Source organism: Chrysochloris asiatica, unplaced genomic scaffold, assembly GCF_000296735.1.
Source record: "Chrysochloris asiatica unplaced genomic scaffold, ChrAsi1.0 scaffold00114, whole genome shotgun sequence".
Classification (NCBI taxonomy): domain Eukaryota; kingdom Metazoa; phylum Chordata; class Mammalia; order Afrosoricida; family Chrysochloridae; genus Chrysochloris; species Chrysochloris asiatica.
This window is the reverse complement of record NW_006408632.1, coordinates 5,796,657-5,822,511: the sequence shown is the minus strand read 5'-3', so window position 1 is coordinate 5,822,511 and position 25,855 is coordinate 5,796,657. Positions and strand designations below refer to the sequence as shown.

General features: G+C 36.6%; 1 protein-coding gene across 1 annotated transcript in view; it reads right to left on the bottom strand.

Moving 5' to 3' along the window:
* VRK2 (vaccinia related kinase 2) overlaps positions 1–25,855 on the bottom strand; it is a 112,027-nt gene that overhangs the window by 70,198 nt on the left and 15,974 nt on the right. The window contains exons 2-6 of the mRNA XM_006868031.1: positions 14,991–15,040; positions 13,447–13,516; positions 10,994–11,081; positions 10,109–10,214; positions 8,596–8,688 (exon numbers count right to left, since the gene is read on the bottom strand). Of these exons, the coding sequence (XP_006868093.1) occupies positions 8,596–8,688; positions 10,109–10,214; positions 10,994–11,081; positions 13,447–13,516; positions 14,991–15,040 (407 nt within the window). The remainder of the gene's footprint in view (positions 1–8,595; positions 8,689–10,108; positions 10,215–10,993; positions 11,082–13,446; positions 13,517–14,990; positions 15,041–25,855) is intronic.

Below are 25,855 nucleotides of genomic sequence, written 5' to 3'. Positions count from 1 at the left end.
GTTTGGCAGCTAAGTTTGTATCTTTTTTTTTTTTAGGTCTTCCCCTCCAACCTTATTTTCTTCTATCTTCCTTTTCCTCACCTCCCTTTGTTGTTCAACCCCCCTCGTCACCACCCCATGTCCAGTAGCATCCATCCCTGACCCTCCTCGTACAGACTGTGCTCCTGCAGAGCGAGGACCATGTTTCAGAAGCAGCAGCGTTTGGTGACTAGTGCCCACATCATGCTACATTTTTGTGTTGTTGAATTTTTCCTATGTCTCCCCTCTCCTTGTTTTTTCTCCCCTCCTTTTCTTGTAATCTCCCAACCCCCTTTTAAAATAATCTTTCTCCAGCAGTTAGTAACCAGTGTATGGTAGGTGTGGCTGCAAGCAAAGAGGACTTGAAACACTCACTAATAAAAGTCAAAGAGTACAACCTTCAGTATGGATTACACTTCAACATAAGGAAAACAAAAAAATCCTCAAAACAGAACCAGTAAGCAGAAAAGACTGAAGTTGACAAGGATTTCATCTTACTTAGATCCACAATCAATGTCCATGGAAGTACCAGTCAAGAAATTAAAGGGAATTTTGAATTAGGTAAATCTGCTGCAAAAGATGTCTTTAAAGTGTTGAAGAGCAAAGATGTCACTATGATGACTAATGTGCACCTGATCCATGCCACAGCATTCTCAATGGCCTCATATGGATGCAAAATCTGGACAATAAGGAAGAACACAGAAGAACTGATTCACTTGAAATACTCAATATACTGTGAAATGCCAGGAGAATGAACATATAGGTCTTGGAAGAAGTACAGTAAGCATGCTTCTTAGAAGCAAGAATGCTGAGACTTTGTGAAGAACATAATCCTTAGTAAAGTAGAGGACCAATGAAGAAAAGGAAGACTTTCAATAAGATACATTAACACAGTGGCTGTAACAGTATGCTCAAACATCGCAATGACTATGAAGATAGCATTAAGGTTGGGCAGTGTTTCCTTTTGTTGTACACAGGGTCCCTATGAGTTAGAACCAAGCTGATGGCACCTAACAACAACCATATATCAGAATGGTTAGAATGTGAAACACTGACAGCCCCAAATGCTGGTCAGAATGTGAAGCAACAGGAACTCTCAATTGCTGCTGATGAGAATACAAACTCGCAGTCACTTTGGAAGAGTCTAGCAGCTTCTCACAAAGGTAAACATAATCCTATACTACAACTTGTGAATTCTGGTGTGGCACTATGGGTTAATGTGCTAGACAGCAAGGTCAGCTACAACTGCAAAATCAGCAGTTCAAGCTCACCAGTCGCTCCTTGGAAACGCTATACAAGGTCACTATGGGTTGGAATCGACTAGATGGCACTTAACAACAACAATCCTTCGCTCCAAAACTCAGCATTCTTCGATTTTTATCACATCAAAATGGTAATTTTGGCATCCTTGAGGGACTTAAATCGTGTTCCTTTTAAATGTTCTTTGAGTTCTGGAAGCAAAAATTAGTCTGAAGCGTCAAGATCAAGTCTATACCTGGGTGGGGCAAGGTTTCCCGATGAAATTCTTGTAGGATAGCTCTGGTGGGAAGTTTCCTAACTCTTATCAGTACAGATATTAAAAATATTAGAGTAAGTCAATCACCTGGACTTAATAGACATTTATTAAACATTTAACCCTAAAATAGTATATTACATATCCTCTGAAGGGCTCATGAATGTTCATCAACTTAGCCCATAGGTTTAGGTATTAAATGTCTTAATAGACATAAAAGTACTGAGATCCTACAGAGTTGCTCTCTGACCATAATAGAATTAAATTAGAAAACAATAACAGAGATATCTGAAAACTTCCAAATATTTGGAAATTAACCAACATACCTCCAAATCACCTAAAAGTTGAAAAATAAATCATAATGGGTAATTAGAAAATATTCTGAGTGCAATAAAAATGAAAATAAAAAGAGAATAGGCAATGGAAAGTTCATCCTTTCCCCAGTGAACTGCCAAGGTACCTTCTAAGAAAACTCAGTATTATTAAGATGTGGATTCCCTCAATTTGATCTATAGTTAAACACTACCTCAACAAAAATCTTACCAGTATTTTTTGGTAGAAATTGATTAGTTCAATCAAAAGTATTATACTGTGAACTACACAGCAAACAGAATAGTCAAAATAATTTTTCTTTTAGGTTAAAAGATTTACACTACTTGATTTCAGGACTGTTGCTGGTTGCTACCAAATAGATGATATGATCATAACACTAAGACAATCCCATGACTATGAGACTACAGTAATCAAGACCATGAGATACTGGTGTAGAGATAGACATGTTATCAATGGAACATAAGAGAATCTAGAGATAAACCCCCCTACATAAATTGTCAATTGTTTTTGAAAAAGGTGCTAAGATAATTCACAGGCAAACAAATTGTACTGGAACAACTGAACTTAAAGAGGCAAAACATGAACCTTGAATCTTACCTTGCATAAAATAAAAAACATTATTTTATTTTTACACAAATAACGTGTAAGGCGCCTTCTATGTGTGTCTGTCAACGAATCCCTCCCTGCCCCTGGGAGGAAATTTTGTAGGCCATTTTATTTTGTTTTTAATATGATGTTGTAAAGAATTTTAAACACTTTAAACTTTTAACACATTTTAAAAATACCTCCTTAGAGGAGTGAATAGATATTAAACAAACTTAAAAGGTGAGTGGTATTTGTATAAATATGCTATTGTTGTTGTTGTATACCATCAAGTCTGCTCTGACTCATAGCTACCCTATATAGAGTTTCTAAGAGCGGCTGGTAGGTTTGAACTGCTAACCTTGTGGTTATGACAAATTGAAAACGCAAACTATATCTTAGAGAAAACTTGTAAAAAATATTTGTGATCTTGGTTTACAGCATACAAAGCACATATCATAAAAGAAAGATATCATAAATTGGACTGCACCAAAATTAAAAAAAAAAATTCTATTGCTTGAAAGACAATGATAAGAAAATGAAAAGACAGTCCACAGACACAAAAAATATAAATTCTGCACTATAAATTCTGACAAAGGACTCCTAATCTCAAAATGTAAAGATAATTCACTATTTAATTAAAAAAAAAATCCGATTGAAATCAAACAAGCACTTCACAAAAGGTAGAAAGGGGGCAAAAAGCATAAGAATGATTCTAAATATCAGTAGTCATTAGTGATGACTGACAAATTAAAGTCTTTAACTATGATTACTCATCTACAATAATGACTAAATTATAAAAGACAAATAATACCAAATGATGGCAATATGTGGAACACTAGAATCATCAAAAATTGCACAGGGAGCCCAATGAAGGAGGCTTCCTACGGAGCCTCTGCATTACATAAGACCATAGGTGGAATCCTGAACAGCATCCAAAATCTTCAGAGATGGGAAATTTCCACTTGAAAGGACAAGCAGACCAGCCTGCAGTGGCTAGAAGAACAGAAGATACTTCTTGAAAGAAAGACTGACAGGAAAAATACAGAACAATATATGCAGACCGACTGATTACTACAAGAACAAGCAAGTCGTACTCTCAGGAGACATCAAGGCAAGTGGTCAGGTCCCTTCAGAGCAAACCCCCTTCCAAGACTAAGATTCAATGGGAATACACACTCTGATTGGTGACCACATTCATCACTGATAAAGGTAAATGAGGGAAAAAGAGTAATGAAGCTGCAGTAAGTCCTACAACGTTTAATAGACTCCTGTGAACCCGGGTGGAGACCTGGTTGGCCAGCAGTGATGCAAGACCTGCGGACTCTTGGATCCAGAGTCAGTGACATAGCCACAGAGGACTAGAGTGGTGAGTGAAGCATCTAGCTGATAAGAAGAGAGGGCAGATGCACAAAAATACCCACGCTTGCAGATACAACCCACTTGACCTGGCTTCAATGACTGGATGAGCAGAGCTCAACTAGAAGAAGAAAGAGGAGAACAAAAGAGTAATCTGATACAATTTGATGAACTTGACCTACACCTATGGATGCAGTAGCTCAAAAGAAGGAACAAATCTTTACAACAAGGATCATACCCACCCCCTCCATACACAGAGTAGACAGGGATGGGCAACTTGGACATTGGCTACCTGAAGTGGGGGGGGGGGGCTACAAAGGCAAGAAGTGACTGGCTTACAAGCTTTCAAAAGGGAACCTAGATCCAGAGGGTGTGGAGGAAGGTAGAATCTCCACTGAGTAGTATCCAATATATCTAGGCGGGGCTGATGAAAGGAAGTGCTGATAGGTCTCTTGTGATACAGTAGTGAATAATTGTTATCAGGACTGCTTGTGAGGGTTGGAAATGTAAAGGTAGATGTTTTGTACCCAGGAGGGGAGTGATTAACTTTTCAGCTAGGAGCGGGAGGTCCCTGGGATCATCAAGGGAGAAGAGCAGAGAGCAGGACCCTACCCAGAGAAGCGGTGATGCCTGAGATGGAGGCAGAGATGATGGCATGGAGAGATGGAGCAGCTGGGGGCTTTAGACCCAGAGAGGGAGAGGGGCTGTGTTCTGATGACTGGGGGGCAGGCTTGCAGGGTATACCCTTTGGTTGGTTGATGATGCATGGAGGAGATTGTAACCATGGCAACGAAATGATATCCGATAGGATGAATGCAAAACTAATGTTCTCCCATGTAAACTATCACATAATTCATTATAAAACATTTTTTTAAAATATGGCACATGGAAATAAATAATGATATATCATTCTTGAAAAGATTCTGGCAGTGTCTTTTAAAGTAAAAGATACACTTACCAAATGACCCAGAAACTATATTCCTCGTTATTTATCTATAATAGATAAAAATAGATGCCTATAAAAATGTCTGGAATCCTGGTGGCTACATACGATAAGCACTGGATGGCGAACCACAAGGTTTGAGTGTGCCAGCAGCTCCACGGGAGAAAGATGAGGCTTTTTGCTCCTGAGAAGACTTTAAGCCTCAAAATCCCTATGTTGTTATTGTTAAGTGTCACTGAGTCAGTTCCAACTCATAACCTGTATAGAGTTTCTGAGGATCAGCAGGTGTGTTTGAACTGAGAATGCTTCACAGTCCAGAGTTGATCCTACTATACTATGCCAGGCATCCATATTCAATGGCACTTAACAATAATCACACAAAGTCTGAACATGAATCCATACAACAACTTTATTCAGTATTTTCAAAAACTAGAAACATCTCAAACGTCGATCAACAGGTAAATAACTTATAGCAGTATTTGGTGGAATACTACCTGGCAATCAAAAACAACAAAGTACTTTAACACAGAGCAATCGCAACAGCATTATACTCAGTGGAAAGGAATCAGACACATAAGAGTGCACATTGTATAATTCTACTTTTATGACATTAATGAAAACGCAAAACTAGAGAGGCAGAAATTAGTTCACATTATTGCCAGGGTTTGGGTGGAGGAGAAGGTGACTGACTCCAAAGGGAAATAAGAACTTTTGGAAATGATGAAAACGTTCTCTATCTTGACTGTGGTGGTTTTAAGACACACATATGTCAAAACTCATCACACTGTACATTTAAAAGAATGAATTTTACTATTTGTAATTTATACCTCAATAGACCTGACCTTAAAAAAAGTATGCAGATTTTTAAAGGCTCTTAACATATATTGCCTAATTGCCCTTCCATTAACTTAATTTATTCTTCTTTTCCCATCTAATTTACGTACATTCCCACTGGCATTGTACCAGTGCCTGCACCCTCATCAGCCTCAATATTATCAGATTATTATTTTAGACTTTTCCAATTTGATAAGTTTTTTTTTTTTTTTTAATGGTACCTTACTGTTTTTATTTGCATATTTTTTTGGTTCTAGTGATGGTTACGTTTTTCAGTTTCTTGAATGGCCGTATTTTTCTCCATTCATTCTTTTTAATCACTGTTTTTATTGGTTTTCTTGTATTCTTGTTCTAAAATATATATAGAATGTATTAGTTAAACAAATATTTGTGATACGTATGCTTCCCATTTCTCATTTATTTGTCTTTCATTATTTTGTAAGTTTTAAAAAATAAATGCTATTTTGTTGTTAAGTGTCATTGAGTTGGTTCCAACTCATAGCGATCCTGTACAGGGTTTTCAAGACTTTAAATCTTAGTGGGAGCTGAAAGCCTCATTCAAGCTAAAAGCTTGAACTGCTGACCTTGTGGTTCTCAGTCCAGTGTTTATACTATAATGTCACCGTGTTCCCCAAATATATATACACTTCTGACTTAAAACCAATTAATTTTTTTTGTACTTTTTTTGGTGCATTTTTACTTAGAAATTTCCTTCTCCACTCAAAGATAAGTTAAATATTCAAATTTATCTTTTTTTACCATTTTTCTTTAAATAGACTCAATTTTTTAACTCTTTAAACCTGTGCTGTCTGATACATGTGATACAATTCCAAACCTCAGTAACATTACCCACAGTTCAGGTGCTCACCAGCCTCATGGGCAGTGGCTACCACAGTGGCTACCCAAATAGAGCACTCTGCATCACCATGTAAAGTTCTATTGGAAGCGAAGCTTTATTTAAAATTTAATTGGTTGTATAGTAAGGAAGGAATCCTGGTGTGGCACTGTGAGTTGATGTGCTAGACTGCAAAGTCGGTTTGAAACACAAGGTTTGAGGTTCAAGCTCACTAGCCAGTGCTCAGAAAAGCTATGAAATGGAACTGACTCAACAGCACATACCAACAACAAATAGTAGGAAAAGAAGAGATAACATGACAGTTTTTTGTTTTTTTTTCCAGCTGTAAAATCCTCGCTGTTTCTCATTGGATTCTGAGGGTACCTTTGTTTATCAAAAGTTCAAATTTCTGTTCAGCCACTTCTCAACTATGTGGCCATAAACAAATTATTTGACTCCTCTGATTCTCAGTTACCTCACTGTAATAACTCAATCTTCTTCTTGTTGTTGTTAGGTGCCACAGAGTCGGTACTGACTTATAGCAACCCTATGCAAAACACAACGAAACACTGCCCAGTCCTGGGCCAACCTCACAATTGTTGCCACGCTTGAGCCCACTGATGCTGACACTTTGCCAATCCATCTCGCTGGGGGATCTCCCTCTTTTTCTCTGACCCTCCACCTTACCAAACATAATATCCTTCTCCAGCGACTGGTCCCTCCTGAAAATATGTCTGAAGTATGAGACACAGAGTTTGGCCATTGTGGCCCCAGAATAGTATTCTGGCTGTACTTCTTCCAACAAAGATCTGTTGGTTCTTTTGGCAGCCCTTGGCACTTTCAATATTCTACAACACCATAACTCAAAAGTATCAATTCTTCTATGGTCTACCTTATTCACTGTCTAGCTTTCGCATGCATATGAGGTTATTGAAAATACCATGGCTTGGGTCAGGTGCACCTTAGTTCTCAAGCTGACATCTTTGCTCTTCAACACTTTAAAGAGGTCTTGTGCAGCAGATTTGCCTAATGTAATACGTCGTTTGATTTCTTGACTACTGCTTCCATGAGTGTTGATAGTTGATTCAAGAAGAATGAAGTCCTTGACAACTTCAATCTTTTCTCTGTTGATAAGAATGTTGCTTACTGGTCCAGTGGGGAGGATTTTTGTTTTCTTTACACTGAGATGCAATCCATACCGAAGTCTGTGGTCTTTGATCTTCATAAGTAAATATTTTAAGCCTTCTTCACTTTGAACAAGCAAGGTTGTATCAACTGCATATTGCAGGTTGTTAATGAGTCTTCCTCCAAACCTGATGCCATGGTTTTCTTCATATAACCCAGCTTCTCAGATTATTTGCTCAGCATACACGTTGACTAAGTGTGGTGAAAGAATAAAATGCTATCACACACCTTTCTTAATTGTAAACTCTTCAGTGTTCCCATGTTGGGTTCAAACAACTGCCTCTTGGTCCATGTACAGATTCCTCATGAGCACAATTAAGTGTTCCAGAATACTCATACCTCACAATGTTGTCCATAGCTTGTCATGCATGATCCGCACAATTGAAATCCTTTGCATAGTCAATAAAGCATAGGTAAACATCCCTCTGGTATTCTGTGCTTTCAAGCAAGCTCCATCTGACATCAGCAATGATATCCCTCATTCCACGGTCTCTTCTGAATTCGGCTTGAACTTGTGGAAGTTATCTGTCAATGTATGCTTGCATCCGTTTCTGTATTACCTTTAGTAAAACTTTACTCACATGGGATATCAAAGATATTGTCCGATGATTTCTGCATTCTGTTGGGTCACCTCTCTTTGGAACAGACACAAATACAGATCTCTTCCAATCAGTTAGCCAGATAGCTGTCTTCCAAATTTCTTGGCATAGATAAGTGAATGCCTCCTGTGCCATCTTATTTTCTTGAAAGACTTCAATTTTTATTCCATCAATTCCTGGTGCCTTGTTCTTTGCCAATTCCTTCAATGCACCTTGGGCTCAATCATATAGTGCAAGAATTAAATTAGAATAGCAAGGTAAAATGAATTACAATGTCCACCATGTTAAACTCTCCTCTGTAAAGTCTTCTTGGTTAGGAGTTTGTTTTTTGAATAACTCAGTATGGTACATTGAAGTCCTTTACTGAAAGCAAAATACTTAATAATGTGTTTACCTGATCTGGATTTTTGTAGCCCAAAAGTAGATTTGCAGCTTTTATATCGCCATGAATATATTCATTTTCATGTATATACTCCAGTACATCCAACTGTGAAAATAAATAAATGATACCAGGTTATACTACTGTGTATTTAGAACTCATCAACCTGAACATTTTTAATATAGAACTGCATATGTTGTTTTTTCATATTAACAAAGGCAAACGAAAATATATGATTTAGGTTATAGGTTAATAACCCTGTGCTAAACTCTGGGCTGATCATCCTTTAAATATGTTGATAAAATGATGCTCATATATCAAATGTTTTCAATGAACCTCTAGTTGAAGCAAGCTGAAGTGAACATTGTCTATGCTCTTGTGAGCTCATTGACCAAATCACTTATAAAAAGGAGAACAGAATTAGCCAAAGAGATGTACAGTGAAATAATCTTGCTATTATCATCATATACTGCATTTTTACATGAATATCACACATCTTATACATTTGTTTGCCAACCACGTCTTTCTCCCATCCCCCACTCCGGAAGGTATTTTCATAAATGTCTGGTATGCCAATTTTTAATTTTTTTTTTTTTTACATATTACTGTAAAAAAAAAAAAAAATTAGCACAGTGCTTTTACAAATATACCTCCCAGGGAGAGAGTGCAGTTGGCAAACAAAAGTAGAAGGTGCATGTTATTTGTGTAAATGAGTATAAATCAAGTCTTGGGGAACCCAGACTAAAACATCACGTCCATGAGCACAGGGAAAGGTAATCTCCCTCTGTATAGGAGTGGACAACTCCTTAGCCCTCATCTTTGAAGCATGATACATACAGCTAATACTGCTCAATAAGCATTTGCTGGGTAGATAAATGGGTAAACATAAATTAACAAGCTGTATTTGCCACATCCCAACTTGGCATCAGTAATTTTACTCTCCTTAAAATGGAAAAATTAAAATGAGGTTTAGGCAAACCAAACACAAACAAGATAAGACGAATATGTGGTATAAACAAAATGTGTGCATGGGTGCCATTAAGATTTCATTGCTTCTTATTTGGCAAAGTACATTTTATTCACTGCCACAACTAAGTACTTCTGCCATCCCAAACTCATAATAAAAATTTTATAGCACCCCCATACCGTCACATGTTCAGTATGGGAAATAATCTATTTTGCCATAATTTGCTTTGTTATAAATATAACTGACAAAAGAGTGGTTATTCTTATAGCAGAAAAAATTTGTTCTGACATGTAAAACAAAGCTATGAGGAAAAAAAAAAAAAAAAATCAGATTGTAGAACCAATGCCTAATTGAGTTTGTAATGCCAAACCTGGCACATTCTGTCACTTACAGAGCCCAATGTTATCAATTTCACCAAAATAGCCTGTACTCTCAGTAGCTGACAATTCTAGGGCAGTGATCCTTTATTCTCAGATAATTCCACAAAGGACAAAGATGTGTATATTTTAACAAATAAACAATCTCAAAGTGGATCATGTGAGATAAGCCATTCCTTCTTACCATGCGGACACCTAACTGCAGGACAGTTGATTTTTTAAAAGTTCCATTCTGGTCTGAGATCTTCTGTAAATCTATTCCCAGTCTTTCCATTACCATAAATCTGTAACTATAAGAAAGAGGCATCAAATAGAGAGAGTCCTGATAGAGAGATATTTGAAACTGTCAATTAATGAATTTAAAACAAGGAAAAATCCTCCCAAGCTAACAGGCAGGGAAGGCTGATGCATTCTGAACCTTTAGAGAATGCACACCCATTTATAAGTCTGCTGTTCTTTTACCAAGTTACTGCTCAGTATTTACTTTGTAGTTATTGCTAAAGTAGGAGAGATTGCTGTGTTGAACCATTCACACTTGAAGATCATGAACACAGAAGAGCCTTTTAAAATGCCATAGTCTTAAAAGTAATACATTTTGGCTCCATCACCTTCTCACGATATGACCTTGAGCACATTATTTGTACATGAAGAAAATTTCATTTATATTTGTTTTTTGACCTTATAAAATCAAAATTTCTTTCTCCATGCATTTATAAGCCTCTTTTTTATATAAATACATGAATGTCATCATGACACACGTGCATTTTAAAAATGCACTCTTTCCTTTCCTTTTCTGTGTGGTGCCCTCTGTCCCTTTTTTTCCCCCCTCAATCCATGTCAGCCTTAATTCTATATCTATTTGTGTATACATACTCATAAACACATTCTGATATATTGTTAAGTGCCATCGAGTTGGTTCCAACTCATAGTGACCTGGTACAAGATTTCCAATGGGCAACTGTGGGTCTGAACCACTGTAATCAGTCCAATGCTTACCCTATAGCGCCATACCAGGAATCTATAAGGAATGGTTACAGAGAAATATTTGATAATAATAATTATATTTTACCTTCTTCCATTATATGTAGTCAGACCAGATCCACAAAATTGAGGAATTCCTAAATAATCCAGATGCTTGAGTGCTATCCATCTTTGGACTGCAAAGACAAATGTAATACAAAAAGTTTCTATTATCTGAAAACGATTTCTTACATTTGTTTTGATGCTGAGACTTATTTAGTTAACCTAAATGGTAATAAGCTCTTTCTAGAGAGTAACAACAAACACATCTATCTACTCACTAGCTTCTAAGTCTATTTATTATCACCATAATTAACACAAAACACATAAAAGAAAAATTTTAATTAAACCAATTTGCAACAAAAAGACACAGTGTTATGAAATGTATTGGTAGTCATGGTGCTAAGTGCTACTGAATTGGTTCCAACTCACTGTGACCCTGTATAGGATTTCTGAGGAGCAACTGATGGCTTTAACTGCCAACGTCGCAGCTAGCTGTCCAGTGTGTATCCTACAGAACCAAGCCAGGACTCCATGAGCTGCATGAAACGGTATATTAATGAATTTGAAATGAGGAAACATATTCCCAACCTAAGAGAGAAGGATGATGCAATCTGAACCTTTAAAGAATGCATGCCCATTAATAATCCTGCTTCTGTTTTGTAGAAATTCATTACTCAGTATTTACTTTGTAGTAAATACATGAGATGCATTGGTAGAATATACATAAATGTCTTTGTTCATCAAAAAGTACATTCATTCATTTGAATGCTAGCCTGGACAATGAATACAGAAAATGGTAGAAAAATCAATGCATTTGAATTATGGCGTTGGAGAAGAATATTAGAAGTACCAAGGACTGCCAGAAGAACAAACAAATCTGTTTTGGAAGAAGTACAGTCAAAATGCTCATTAGAAGCCAGGATTGTGAAACCTCATGTCTCTCATACTTTGACATGTAATCAGGAGAGGCCGGTCCGAGATGAAGGACCTCATGCTTGGAAACATGGAGGGTCAGCAAAAAAGAGAAAGACTCCCAACAAGATGGACTGCCACAGTAGCAACAGTAATAGGTGCAAGTGTGGGGATGGGTCAAGACCAGGCAATGTTTTGCTCGGTTATGCATAGGATCATTGTGAGTCTGAGTCAGATCTGACTCAAAGGCACCTAAACAACAACAGCACATGCTAGATAATTTCTCAGTTTAATACAGACTGACTACGAAAGCAATGCTGGTGTGGCACAGCAAGATAAGCACTAGACCACAAGGTTGGGGTGAACCAAAAGGTCAGCAGTTCAAATTTACCAGCTGCTCCTCAGAAACCCTAAACAGGTTCACTATGAGTCAAAAGTGACTCCACAGCACTGAACAACAACCAGAGGAACAGTAAGTAGATAAATGGCTTTTTCTTCCCTATTTCTCAAGCCCTAAAGCACTGGTAATCTGAAAAATAGAAAGTGGGCAGAAGAGTCTTCTTACTCTGAAATCATGTTCTACAGAAATCGTTTTGATTAACTTTAGCTTAAAATATAAAATTCACTTAAACAATCAAGTAACATACTTAATTTAATACTTTTCTACTATATATGTTTAATGTTTAAGACAGCTCTACTGATAAGCAATCAAGTTTAATGGATTCTATTCGTCACTCTGACATAGTCTAAGCAGTTAGTAAAGACTACAGCCTTAATGTTTAGGTTTATTAAAGAAAACAAAGTTAATTATTGAAGCTAGACCATTATTCTTTTTCCTAAACATGATACAAAATATGTCTACTATAATACAGCCATTATTCAATTCAACTTCTATAATCCTTCAATGAGGCCATCTATTATCAGAAAATATTTATGTTTCTAGTCTTCTCTACCTCTGCTCATATTCACTTCATATTCCGATCCTCCAACCTGTTATTTCTTGCATTTGAGATATGGCTTAAATGAGTTTTCCAACATTCAAGTTTCTAATATTTTTAACTCATTTATTTCCTTAATCATTTTAATATTTAACCATTTTTCTTCCCCTTAATCCATTCTAAGATCATTCCATTTGTTTATCCATCTAGTGACCATTTTCATGTGTTTTCTTCATATCTTTCTTATCCAAATGGGTTCTTATATAAGGAATAATAATTTCATTCTACTATCTTTCACACTTAGATAATTCTTCTTAGCTTAAATCAACACCGCAACAGTTTATATAAGGCAGTAGAAACAACTTTGACTTAAAATATATTATGTATGCCATACCAAGATTTTTACACCATCTGTCTTGCTTTTCCATGTTATAGCTGTTAACTGTATCACTTTACAATAAACTTTCTTATTGAGAAGAATTTTCTAGGCTAGAAAAAGACCAAAATATGAAGGGGCTTCAAAAAGTTCATGGAAAATGGAATTAAAAGAGAATGGAATTTTCCCATGACTTTTTAAAGGTATCTCATAGTAACGCTCACCTAAGCAAATATATATATGAAAGTAGCTCGCTTTACTAATTTTACTTACTCCAGTCTTTTTTTGCAGCTCTCTGATAAAATTTAAGTTCTGAAAATAATGGACCATTTTCTTGATATTCCTACAAAAGAAAGAGAATCATTACTTTTACTAAGAAAGAAATTAATGCTAGAAATGGTATTTCAATAGTTACTATGACTGTACATATGTAATTTAAAATAGCACTTGGATAACTGTTTATATAACATAGGCCCCAGATTGTCACTAAAAGTCTCAGAAAAGCGCTAAATAAACTTGAAGAACATCACTTTAAAAGTAATATATTGTGACTGTTGTCCCCGTACGTCTTACCCAAATCAAACCGATTGCCATTAAGTTCATCTCATCTCACAGAGATCCCCCCTAGGACAGATTAGAACTGTGCAATACAGTTTCTAAGGTGGTAAATCTCTACAGAAGCAGCCAATCACATCTCTGTCTTGTGCAGCTGCACATGGACTCACATCGCCATACTTTTAGTTAGCAGCCGAGCAGCCACTAACTTCCAGTGTTTCTCCTGTATCTTGTAATTGAAAAACTAGTCTTCTTATGAAAAACATTCACTTAAAGCACTGAGGATTGTATGCTTGATACACAATGTGTATATAAATATATATAATATATATACACACATATATATGTATGTATGTATATATATACATATACATATGTTGTTAGGTGCCATCGAGTCGGTACCGACTCATAGCGACCTTATGCACAGCAGAACGAAACAGTGCCTGGGCCAACCTCAATGCTGTTGCCACGCTTGAGCCCAATGATACTGCCACTTGGCCAATCAATCTCGTTGGGGGTCTTCCTCTTCTTCTCTGACCCTCCACCTTACCAAACATGATATCCTTCTCCAGGGACTGGTCCCTCCTGACAATATGTCCAAAGTTTGAGAGTTGAAGTTTGTCCAACCTGGCCTCTGGCTGCACTTCTTCCAAAACAGATCTATTGGTTCTTTTGGAAGCCCATGGAACTTTCAATATTCTTCTCTAACACCACAGCTCAAAAGCATCAATACTTCTATGGTCTTCCTCATTCTCCATCAGCTTTTGCATGCATATGAGGTTATTGAATATGTGTGCGTGTCAATACTATATATATATATATATATATATATATATATATATATATATATATATATATATATATCAAGTTGGATGCGCTACAAATTACCCTGGTGGATCACTCATACATAATACCTTTGCTGAGTACCTTTATTGAGTTGTCAGCTATATTTCAATTACTGTACTTGGCACAGGGATGCACAGAAATAAAACTCTATCCCAGCCTTTAAGGACTTTACCATATATACTTAATATAGTTATCTAATCAAGAGATGGACAGACAGAGAGATGATAGTAGACAGATAATAGATAGCAAGATGGCTATACAGAAGACACTTCAAGATATATATTTAATATAAAAATATCAGTCAGTTTATTGATAATTATGAAAACCAAATTGTTTCATTTTTACAACACTAAAGTGAAGAGAATAGAAGATAAAAATACCAAATTTAGGAAGACAAATTTAAAAGCAATACTTACCACCTTAATTACATGTTTTGCATCTTCATCTGGTTTATTTGTAGGGAATGCTGTAGAAGAAAATACAGTGAGAAAAAAGTTTATCTTAATTACTGAATACCTACTATATCCTACTAATAACTACTATATCCTGTGCTAAGCATTTCAACAACTTCTCAAGAAAGGTTATCATCTCTACTTTACATCATCTGCAACTTAAGTTTACAGAAAGTGAATAATTTACACACGAACAAAAGGCAAATTGGGGAATCATCTCCGTATGATACAACACTCCATATTGTTTCTCATAAGCCTTAGTTAACTCTTGAAATCAACAGGTGTTATTAATTACATGGATCAAAACTATATGGGAAAGCCTTTTATATATTAAATCCAACAGATGATATATAGCGAAGTCTATTTATTCAATTTCATCCAATTAGAATCCATGATAATCCAGAAATGAAAATTGATTCATTTTCTGTGAAAGTTTAAAAAAAAAAAAAATTCTACTTGGCTGAATTCTAGAATAACCTGGATAAAATGACAATTAAGTCCTAAAATACCATATTCTGGGTCTAACCATGTCATTATTCCTCAATTAAGGAAAAACATGCTCAGCATTTCTTAATAATTGAAACAACTGAAGAAAAAAGCCAAGCCTCAAGTTGCAATACTAAAGAATTCTATGAGCAAAATATTGAACAATATAGAAAATTTCAAAAGAAGCTGGGAGGTATAAATAAATGTAGCAAAAATAATTGGTTGGCATGCAAACATTTCAGGAGGTAGCATATGATCAAGAATTGATGGTATTTAAGGAAGAAGCCCAAGATACATTGAAGGCATTGGCAGAAAAACAAGGTTCCAGCAACAAATAGATGAAAAATCTAGAAGAGCTTGCTTGTCTATGCCAAGAAATTTGGAAGAAATAAGTGCCCATTCCAAAGAATGGTGATCCATCCAACAGGATACAGAAATTATAAAACAATATCACTAATATTACAAGAAAATAAATTTTTGTGGAAGGTAAATTTATAAACAGTTGCAGCAATACCTCAGCAGGGAACTGCTAGAAATTCAAGCCCGCTTCAGAAAAGGACAGGAAATGAGGGATATCATTGTGGACATCAAATCTTGATTGAAAGCCATGAACAGCAGAAGATGCAAAGGTATTCAACTATGCAAAACGTAACAAACTATAGCTAACATTTCGAAGAATGTGAATGCCAGAATTCTTAATTATTTAATTTGGAACCTGTACACAGACCAAAAGTTAGTCCTTCAAACAGAACAAGGGGATACTATTTGGTTTCAAATCAAGAAAGTTGGTATATTTTCATCAAACATATTCGATATGTATGTTGAGCAAATAATCAGAAGGTTAACTACATGAAGAAGAACAGAGAATTGGGTTTGAAGGAAGATTCATTACCAACTTGTAATATGCAGATGACGTGCTTGCTTGCTGAATGTGAAGAGGACTGGAGGCACTTTGGCACTTACTGATAAAAATCAAAGACTACAGCCATCAGTAAAGATCACAGCTCAACATAAAGGAAACAAAAATACAACTGGACCAATAAACAACATCACGAGAATCTGTCAAGGATTCCAGTTTGACCTGGATCTACTATCAATGCCCCGTGGCAGCAGCAGTTAAGAAATCACAGGATATATTACATAGCACAAATCTGCTGCAAAGACCTCATTAAAGCTTTAAGAAACAAAGATGTCACTTCGAGGATTAAGATGTGCCTGACCCATCGTATAGCACTGTCAGTCACCTTATATACATATGAAAGCGAGACAATGAATAAAGGAGACTGAAGAAGCACAATTGCATTTGAACTGTGGTGCTGGCAAAGAATAAGGAAAGTACCGTGGCCTGTGAGAAAAAAAGAACAAATCTTGTCTTACAGGAAGTACAAACAGAATGCTTCTTAGGAGTGAGGATGGCAAAACTTTGTCTCTCTTACTTTGGACATGTTATCAGGAGGGACCTTCATCCTTGGAGAAGGACATCATGCTTGGTAAAGCAGGGGAGCAGTGAAAAAGAGGAAGGCGGTTAATGCAATGGAGACACAGTGGCTACAACAATAGGTTCAAACACAACTGTGAGGGCAGTGCAGGACTATGCAGTCCTTTATAGACAGACTTACTATGAGATGGAACTTATTCAATGACACTCAACAATAGCAACAAAGAACATGTATCTCAAAATGTAAGCTCCTTTTAACTTCAAATTATTGTCTTACTTCATTTTAATTCCTATTTTCCGCTTAACCTAAAACAAAACAAAAAATTCCCAGCAAATGCACTACCATCATGTTGAATACTGCTCATAGTGACCCTAACTGTTGTTGTTAAGTGCCACTGGATTGGTTCTGACCCACAGCGACCCTGTATAGGGTTTCCAAGGAGCGGCTGGTGAGCTTGAACTGCCAACTTTGTGGCCCAAACAACTTTGCAGTCCAGTGCGGCTCAGCTGGTGAGCTTGAACCACCAACCTTGTAGTTCAAACAACTTTGCAGTCTGACGCATTAGACCTCAGCGTCACACCAATGACTCTATTTGTTGCTGTAGTTATGTGCCGTGGAGTCGGTTCTGACTCATAGTGACCCTGTACAGGGTTTCTGAGGCTGTAAATCTTTATGGGAGCAGAAAGCCTCATCTTTCTCCAGCGGAAAGGCTGGTAGTTTTGAACTGCTAACCTTGCAGTTCGCAGCCGTATTCGTAATAACTACGCTACCAGAGCTCCTTAGTGACCCTATGTTGTTGTTGTTGTTAAGTGCCGTCCATTCGACCCATAGCGATCCTGTATACAGGGTTTCTGAGGCTGTACATCTTTACTGGAGCAGAAAGCCTCATCTTTCTCCCGCTGAGCAGCTGGTAGTTTAGAACTGCGGACCCTTGCCGTTCGGAGCCCTATTAGAACTGAGTACAGTGGTTTCTTAGGGTTTCTGAGACTAAATATTCACAGAGGCAAACAGCCTCCTCTTTCTCCAGCAGATCTGCTGGTGGACTTGAGTCTCGTGGTAAGCAGCCAATTGCTTATCACACTGTATTACCAGGACTCCTTATTTTCCATTTAGATTCCAGATAAGTACTACAACTGATTAATAATTTTTAGAGCTCAATCTTCCTTCTACATTATCTGAATCATTAAAAGATTGTTCCATTTTCAAATCTCAATTGAGATTGTTCCATTTTCAAATCTCAATTGAGAGGTTAACATAAAAAGTTACATTGTGAAACTCTATGATTTTGTCATTCATTCAGTCTTCATCAATTTATTTCTTCATTCAGCTAGCCAATATTTATCATGAAGCTACAATAAACTAAGAACTGTGCGAAGTATTAGGTTATATGATGCTTTAAACAAAAAAATAAAGAGCAAATGTTAAAAGCAACTGAAAATCAGTACTGAATATTAGATCATATTCTTAAAGGATACTTCCTGTATATTTATCAAAACACCTGTATCCTCCTAATGCATTTTCCCTGTCTCCTAACGATATCAACTGTTATCTTTTTGCTATTAATTCCTATCTTAGATGTAAAAAGTACATAACAAATTTATTGAAGTACATAAATTCTATTTTACAGTTGAGCCAACTCATGAACAATGCTTTCACCATTCCCCAACATTTTTGAGGTCAGCAACGCTATTAGTCAGTTGAATAAATAACTTCAATTTAGCTGATATTAGATATAACTTGTGAATGAAGACTTCTATACAGTAACAAAGAAACAAAACTATATTTGTATCTATTAAAATCCTCTTTCCATCTTTATGCATGTAAAGATACTTCATTTTTCAGCTGATAATAGATATGAATTGTGAATTCACACGTCTGTATAGTAACAAAGAAACTAAACTACATTTGTATCTATTAAAATCCTCTATCTTTATTCATGTAAAGATACTTCATTTTTTTCAGATACAGTAGTCTCAAGGGAAATGCATGAGTGTGTTATCCAGAATAGGAAGTAATAAAGTATATATAGGAATAGGTCCAGTCCTGGTATGGAAGAATAAACGCATGGTATGGTGCCTAAGTCTAGGAGAGAAATAGCCCTACCCCAGCCCTGATCCACTCAGAACAAAGCCAATTCTAGGCAATGGTCTTTGCTTCCTGAAGTATAAATAGGGAGGAACGTCCTGTTTCCAGTTTAAAAGCAGTAACCACAGCAGCAAAGAAATCTTCAAGTCCCGCAGAACCATTAAGCTGAAAGACGCGGAAGGAAAAATGGGGATTTCACCTGTTAAATCACTGAGCGCAGGCTATCTATATTCACAGGTCAAACAGTGGTGTATTAAACCAACAACAGATCGAAATACTCCAGGGGTAAAATAAAAGCACTTAACTGGTCAGAGCAATCCCGCCAGTGTTTAGAGGATGTGCAAACTGCTATTTACATATCATTTCCATTTACCAGGTATTTTCAGTGATCTGGCATCCTGGTGTGGTGCTGTGGGTTAATGTGCTGCACTGTAAAGTCGGTTTAAAACTGCAAGGTTGGCAGTTCAAGCTCACCAACTGCTCCTTGGAAATCCTATACAGGGTTGCTATGGGCCTGAACCGACTCTACAACACTTAACAACAACAACATAAGTGATCTAGACATACAGCAGGGGTGCCGGTATGGTGCTGTAAGATAAGCACTTGAACACAAGGTTGGTTTGAAGATTGAAGAGTCAAAGGCACCAGGCGCTCCTAGGAAACTCTACTCAAGGTCGCTGAGTTGGAACTTACTCAACAGCACTTAATAACAAGACATAAAGTACATGAGAGATAGGTATAGGTTATGCGCAAATATTATGCCATTTCACATAAGGGACTTGTGGATTTTGGTATACATACAGAATCCAGGAACAAATCTCCCAAGATACTGAACAATGACTGTATTTTGTTGTCAGTGGGGAAAATAATATCCAAGTACTCCCATGCCCTATTCCTTTCTGATCTGAATCAGTATTCCTCTATTACTTTATGATCTGAATCATTTCACCTTATTTCTCATAAACATAATTATGTGTTGCCAGATATATGTGGATTGTTGGTGTTGCTGAGTGCCTTTGAATTGGTTCCACCTCATGGCAATCCTGTGTAGGGATTCCAAAGAGTGGCTGGTGGGTTTGGACTGTCAACCTTATGGCTAACAGGCCATTGCTTATCCTACAGCATTTGATTGCTAAATAATATTCTCTGTAAATTTCCAAGCCATGTTAGGTTGGAGGGACAGAATCCAAAACTGATTAACTAGAAGCTCTTACAAATAGATGTATCATGTAAATATATAGATTGTCCTGGTACTATGATAGTGAGTGACCGTGGTTCAGCGGTAGCATTTACGCAGTCTATGTAAGAGACCTGGGTTTGATCACTGATCAATGTACTTCAAAAGTGCAGGCACCACTCACCTTTCACTAGGTTTACATGTTGCCATGGAGTCATGATGTGGCACTGTGGGATAATGTGCTGGACTGCAAAGTCGTCTGAACCACAAGGTTGGCGGTTCAAGCTTACCAGCCACTCCTCGGAAACCCTATACAGGGTCACTATGGGTCAGAACTGACTCGACGGCACTTACCAACAACAACGACAAATCTTGCTAAGCAAGTTTCAAAAAAGTTTCCACACTAAGACTGGGAAGAAAGCTCTGACAATGTTTCTTAAAATCAAACAATAAAAGATCAATAGTCAGAACACCCATTGTGCATGGGTTACTATGAATTGGGGGTCATCTCTACAGAAGCTGACAACAATACTACCACGCAGCTCTCCTATGACTGTGTAATTAATAAAAAATATGCTTATTTTTTATCACTCATCTATGAGTTTGTTATAATGTAGTGACTTGCATGTTACTGTGATGTCAAAAGCTATGCCACCAGTATTTCAAATATCAGCAGTGTCACCCATGGTGGACAGGTTTCAGCAGTGCTTCTAGACTAAGATAAATTAGGAAGAAAGACCTGGAAATCTATCTCAAAATCACTGGCCAGTGAAAACTTTATGAATAGCCATGGAAGACTGTCTGATAATATAGTGCTGGAAGATGAGCCACCCCAGGTGGGCAGAGACTCAAAATATGAGAGAAGAAATGCCTCCTCAAAGTAAAGTGGACCAAAATGATATGGATGGAGCAAAACTTTCAGATCTCCATTAGCTGATGGGGCACAAATGAAAATTAGAAGAGACTGCTGCAAACAGCCATTCATGATCAGAATGTGGAAAGTAGGAAGTACGAATCTAAGAAAATTGGAAGTCATCAAAAATGAAAACGGGACACTTGAAAGTCAATATCATAGGCATTAGTGAGTTAAAATGGACTGGTATTGGCCATTTTGAATCAAACAATTGTATAGTCTACTATGACAGGAATGACATACTGAAGAGGAATTGCATCATATTCTTCATCTAAAAGAACATCTCAAAAATTTATCCTGGAGAACAAGGCTATCAGCGATATGGTAATCTCCAAATTTATGACTGTTATTCAAATTTACACACCAACTACTAATGCCAAAGATGAAGAAATTGAAGATTTTTACTAACACCTGAAATCTGAAACTGATCAAACATGCAATCAAAATGCAGTTAATTACCAGCGATTGGAATGCAAAAGTGGGAAACAAATTTGCCATGAAAAGGGGGCAAACTCAACAGAAGCTGACAACAGTACCATAGAGATACCCTATGGTGGAGAAATTGTTCAGTAAATTAATGAAACAAATATTTATTTCTACTGTAGGTAAAGCCTGATTCTAACTAGAATAAAATTATGACAAGAAACCGACATGGTCCCTGCTTTCACAATCTAATATGCAGACATTCAACAAATATTTATATGCAAATGTAAAATTACAAGTATAATAACCATAAAAGGGAAAGGTAGACTAGGAGAATACATTATTTAACCTACACAAAAGAAAATAATTGAGCAGAATATTTGGAAGAGTCAGATACAAATTCAATTAAAAATTCCTGCATAACGAAAGGTTTTAAAAAGCTTAACATGTAGTTGAAGATTTGCCTTCTGAACAGATGACTATATTCCAGTGTGGAAACCAGAGTATTAAGAGAGTCAGAGTGGTTAGGATTTAATTCTGACATGCGAGATAAGAAAGGCTCTTAGCTTGGATTAGAGTGTTATGGTACATAAAAAAGATGAGTAAAGCCCAGATATATTCAAGAAGTAAAATCAACAGGATGCAGTTGGTTGGTTGGTTGGTTGGTTGGTTGGTGGTTATGTGCTGTGGAGTCGGTTCCGACTCATAGTGACCCTGTATAAGGTTTCCAAGACTCTAAATTTTTATGGGAGCTGAAAGCCACATCTTACTTCTAAGGAACCACGGATAGTTTCAAACTGCTGACCCTGAGATTAGCAGCCCAACTCATAACCACTACACTATCAGAGCTCCTTTGGATGCAGTTAAAATACATATTTATGACTTGTTTCCCTATACTAGAATCTAAGTGCCTAAAAACCAGAAATATTTTATTATACTCATGTGTGCTGCAAGCACCTAGATTAGGGATCGGGCTGCTAATCTCACAGTGAGCAGTTCCAAACGACCAGCTGTTCTGCAGGAAAGATGAGGCTTTCTGCTCCTGTAAAGATTTACAGCCTCGGAAACCCTGTACAGGGTCACTACGAGTCGAACTGACTCCACGGCACATAACAACAACAACAACAGGCACTCATTATATATTGGATGAATAAACTAATGAATGTAAGCGGTATCTATAGGGAAATATATAGCATTAGAAGCTTATATATATTTTTTAAATAGAAAAAAAAAATACATATATATATATATATACTAAGCACACAACATAAAAGACTGAGGGGGGAGGGAAAAAAAAGTAAAAATCTGACCAGAAATTAATGAATAAAAACAGTGGGTTGAGAAGGCTTTAAGGATAATCTCCTGGTGGAAACAAGCATACACAACATCCATAATATGGATTCTAAACACCCTCTTCCAATTCAGTGGAGCCAGGGCTCCTTGGAGATGATGCTAATTCCATGGTGGAAACTGGAAAAATACAGGACGAGCAATGTGAGCAGTAAAATATATAAAAAATTAACTGCTGTCAAGTTGGTTCTGACTCATGGTGACCCCATGTGTATCGAAATAGAACTGTGCTCCGTCCGTATGGTGCACACTCAAAACCCTAGGGTTTTCAATAGGTGACTTTTTGGAAATAGATGGCCAGGTTTTCCTCTGAATAACCTCTGGATGAATTTGATCTGCCAATCTTTCGGTTAGATGCCGAACGCTTTACCCACTTTTACCACCCCAGGGACTCCCAAAGGACATGAATACTAGTAAAAGATTTTAAATCATGGAATGAATAAATAAATATCCATGGCCCATACTGGTATAACAAGTAAATACATGGGATAGATGAAACAGCTCTTCCTTGCTGTTGAATTCCAATTTACAAATATGTGGCAAGCAAAAATTATTAATGAATGCTAAAGTAAGTGGGCAAGTGGATAATGAGAAACACAATATTTGCATACTCTCAACATGTCTCCTCACAAAACACTTATTAACTGCAAATGGAAAACAGGAAATTTATAGCGAAAGAACTTGGCAGATATCACCTTAATTATCCAAGTGGTCAAAATTAACATCACCAGGAATGAGGCACCATAATATCATATACCTTCCCGATATGATAAGTCAGAAGAACAAAACAATTCTGTTGTATTCTTTTAAGTGTATTGTGTGGAGATATTTTAGTGACTTTTTACTACTGTTCATTTCTACCATCCTCTGAATACTTTTAAAGGCTAATACTAACACTAATACTCCATTCTTAATTGAAATATATTTGACACTGCAGATCTAAGTTAGAATTTAACACATGATCTTTCAACATAGGGTCAAATATAATAAATAAGTTTTTCTTCACATTCAGCAGAAGTTGAAAATAACAATTCTATAACATCAGAAGTTTTCAAAAGTATGTATTTTAATTTAATGTAATACTTTAATTTGACTCTGTTCTTTGCTGTGTATATGCTCCAAAAGGGGAAAAAATTCCAACAAAAAAACTAGCACTGAACTATTTAATACAAATGTCTTCTCTTTGAAAAACATCTAACATTTGCCTCTACGTGAAATGCTTCAATTTTTTTTTTCATAAAATCCTCTCTTGATGTTGTTGTTGTTGTTGTTAAGTGCCGTCTAATCGGTTCTGACTCATAGCGACCCTGTTTAGGGTTTCTGAGGAATAGCTGGTGAGTTTGAACTGCCAGCCTTACAGTACACACCAATCTTGAGGTTGAGTGCTTATCCTGTGGTGCCTAGTATATAATACCTTAATATAAATGAACAGTGTTCTAAAAACTAGAATTTCATTATAAATAAAGCAGCATCAAAATCGACCACATCTTTCTCTTCAGATTGTATGTAATCCTGATTTACTATTCTCACCTTTTTCCATGAAAATACTATTTGATTTCTGGCAGAGTAGTGGTGGTGGTGGTGGTGGTTGTGTACCATTGAGTTGGTTCCAACTCATAGTGGCCTGAAGCTGTAACTCTTTTCGGGAGCATTTGAAAGCCTCATCTTTCCCCCTGATCTACAGTATAGTACACTCTAAATGTATTTTTCCAGGCTATAACATTAGATTTACTAAAAATATCAGATTTTCTTTCACAATATTTTGTAATATTAATAATGTTAAAAACATTATCACTGATGTTGTATGGCTCAAGTTGTCAATTTGAATAGAAAATGACAACATTCTTAGCATCATCATTAACAGATTTCTTAAATTAGCTGCCAATACAATCAATATTTTTCACCATTATCTTAGAAATGAGTATGTCATAAGCATGTCATTTGCCACTACTATCTCTAGCTAGTAATAAACTCAGTGTTCTTTGACAAGGGATATCAATGAGTAGAGCAAACAGATCTAGCTTCATGAGGAAATGGAAACTATTACTTAAACTATGATTTGGAGATCAACTGCGTAACCTCCTTAGAACTAATATCATCCTTATTAGGTTTGGGGGAAGATTAAATGAAATAATACATGCAAAACATTTTAACACACAGCTGAGCATACGCTGAGTGAAAAAATTTAACAGTTGATGATGAAGATGATTCTCTCCCCAGAACAAATTCAAGTACTATCCCCAGCACTACAATGGTCAGATGCAGAGACAAATCTGACATATCTACTCTCCACCAAACCATCTCTTCCTTTTTTTTTTTCCCCCTTTAAATTTTAATTATTTTGCTGTTGTTGAGACAATACACAGCTAAGAACTCCCTAATTTAATAGATGCTACATGTACAATATAGTGACATTGATTACTTTCTTCATGTGCAAACGTTCTCAACTTCCTGTTCTTCGTTGTTCCTCTTGTTGACATAAACTCTCTGTCCACTAAGGTTCCCATTTAATCTTTCAAGTTGCTGTTGTCAATTCAACCCCATAGAGATATTGTTAAAAGAGTATAATATTCAAGGCAGATTGTTTTTAGTGGTTAAGCTCAACTATTGGTTGGTTTTAAGAAGACTTCAAATGGTTATCATTGGTTTAAGGTTTAAAGATTCTCACAGGCAATAGATCCAGGGTATCATTCTTTCTATGTTCTAAGTTTAAAGCCTCCTTAGAGGGGCTCTGGTAACATTATGTCTTTAGAGTTTCATTAGGTGACATTCTGAACACCTAAGATGGAAGCTACGTTCTCCATGAGCCTCTTTCACACATATCCTGGCTTCGGATAGTTTTTGCTTGAAATAAATTTGCGGGAAGCTGTCTTCACTCTACACTAAGCATAGGAGAGAAAAATGGCCAGTGTCTCTGGAGAATAATTAACAAAAGACAGTTTGTTTCATCTTCATG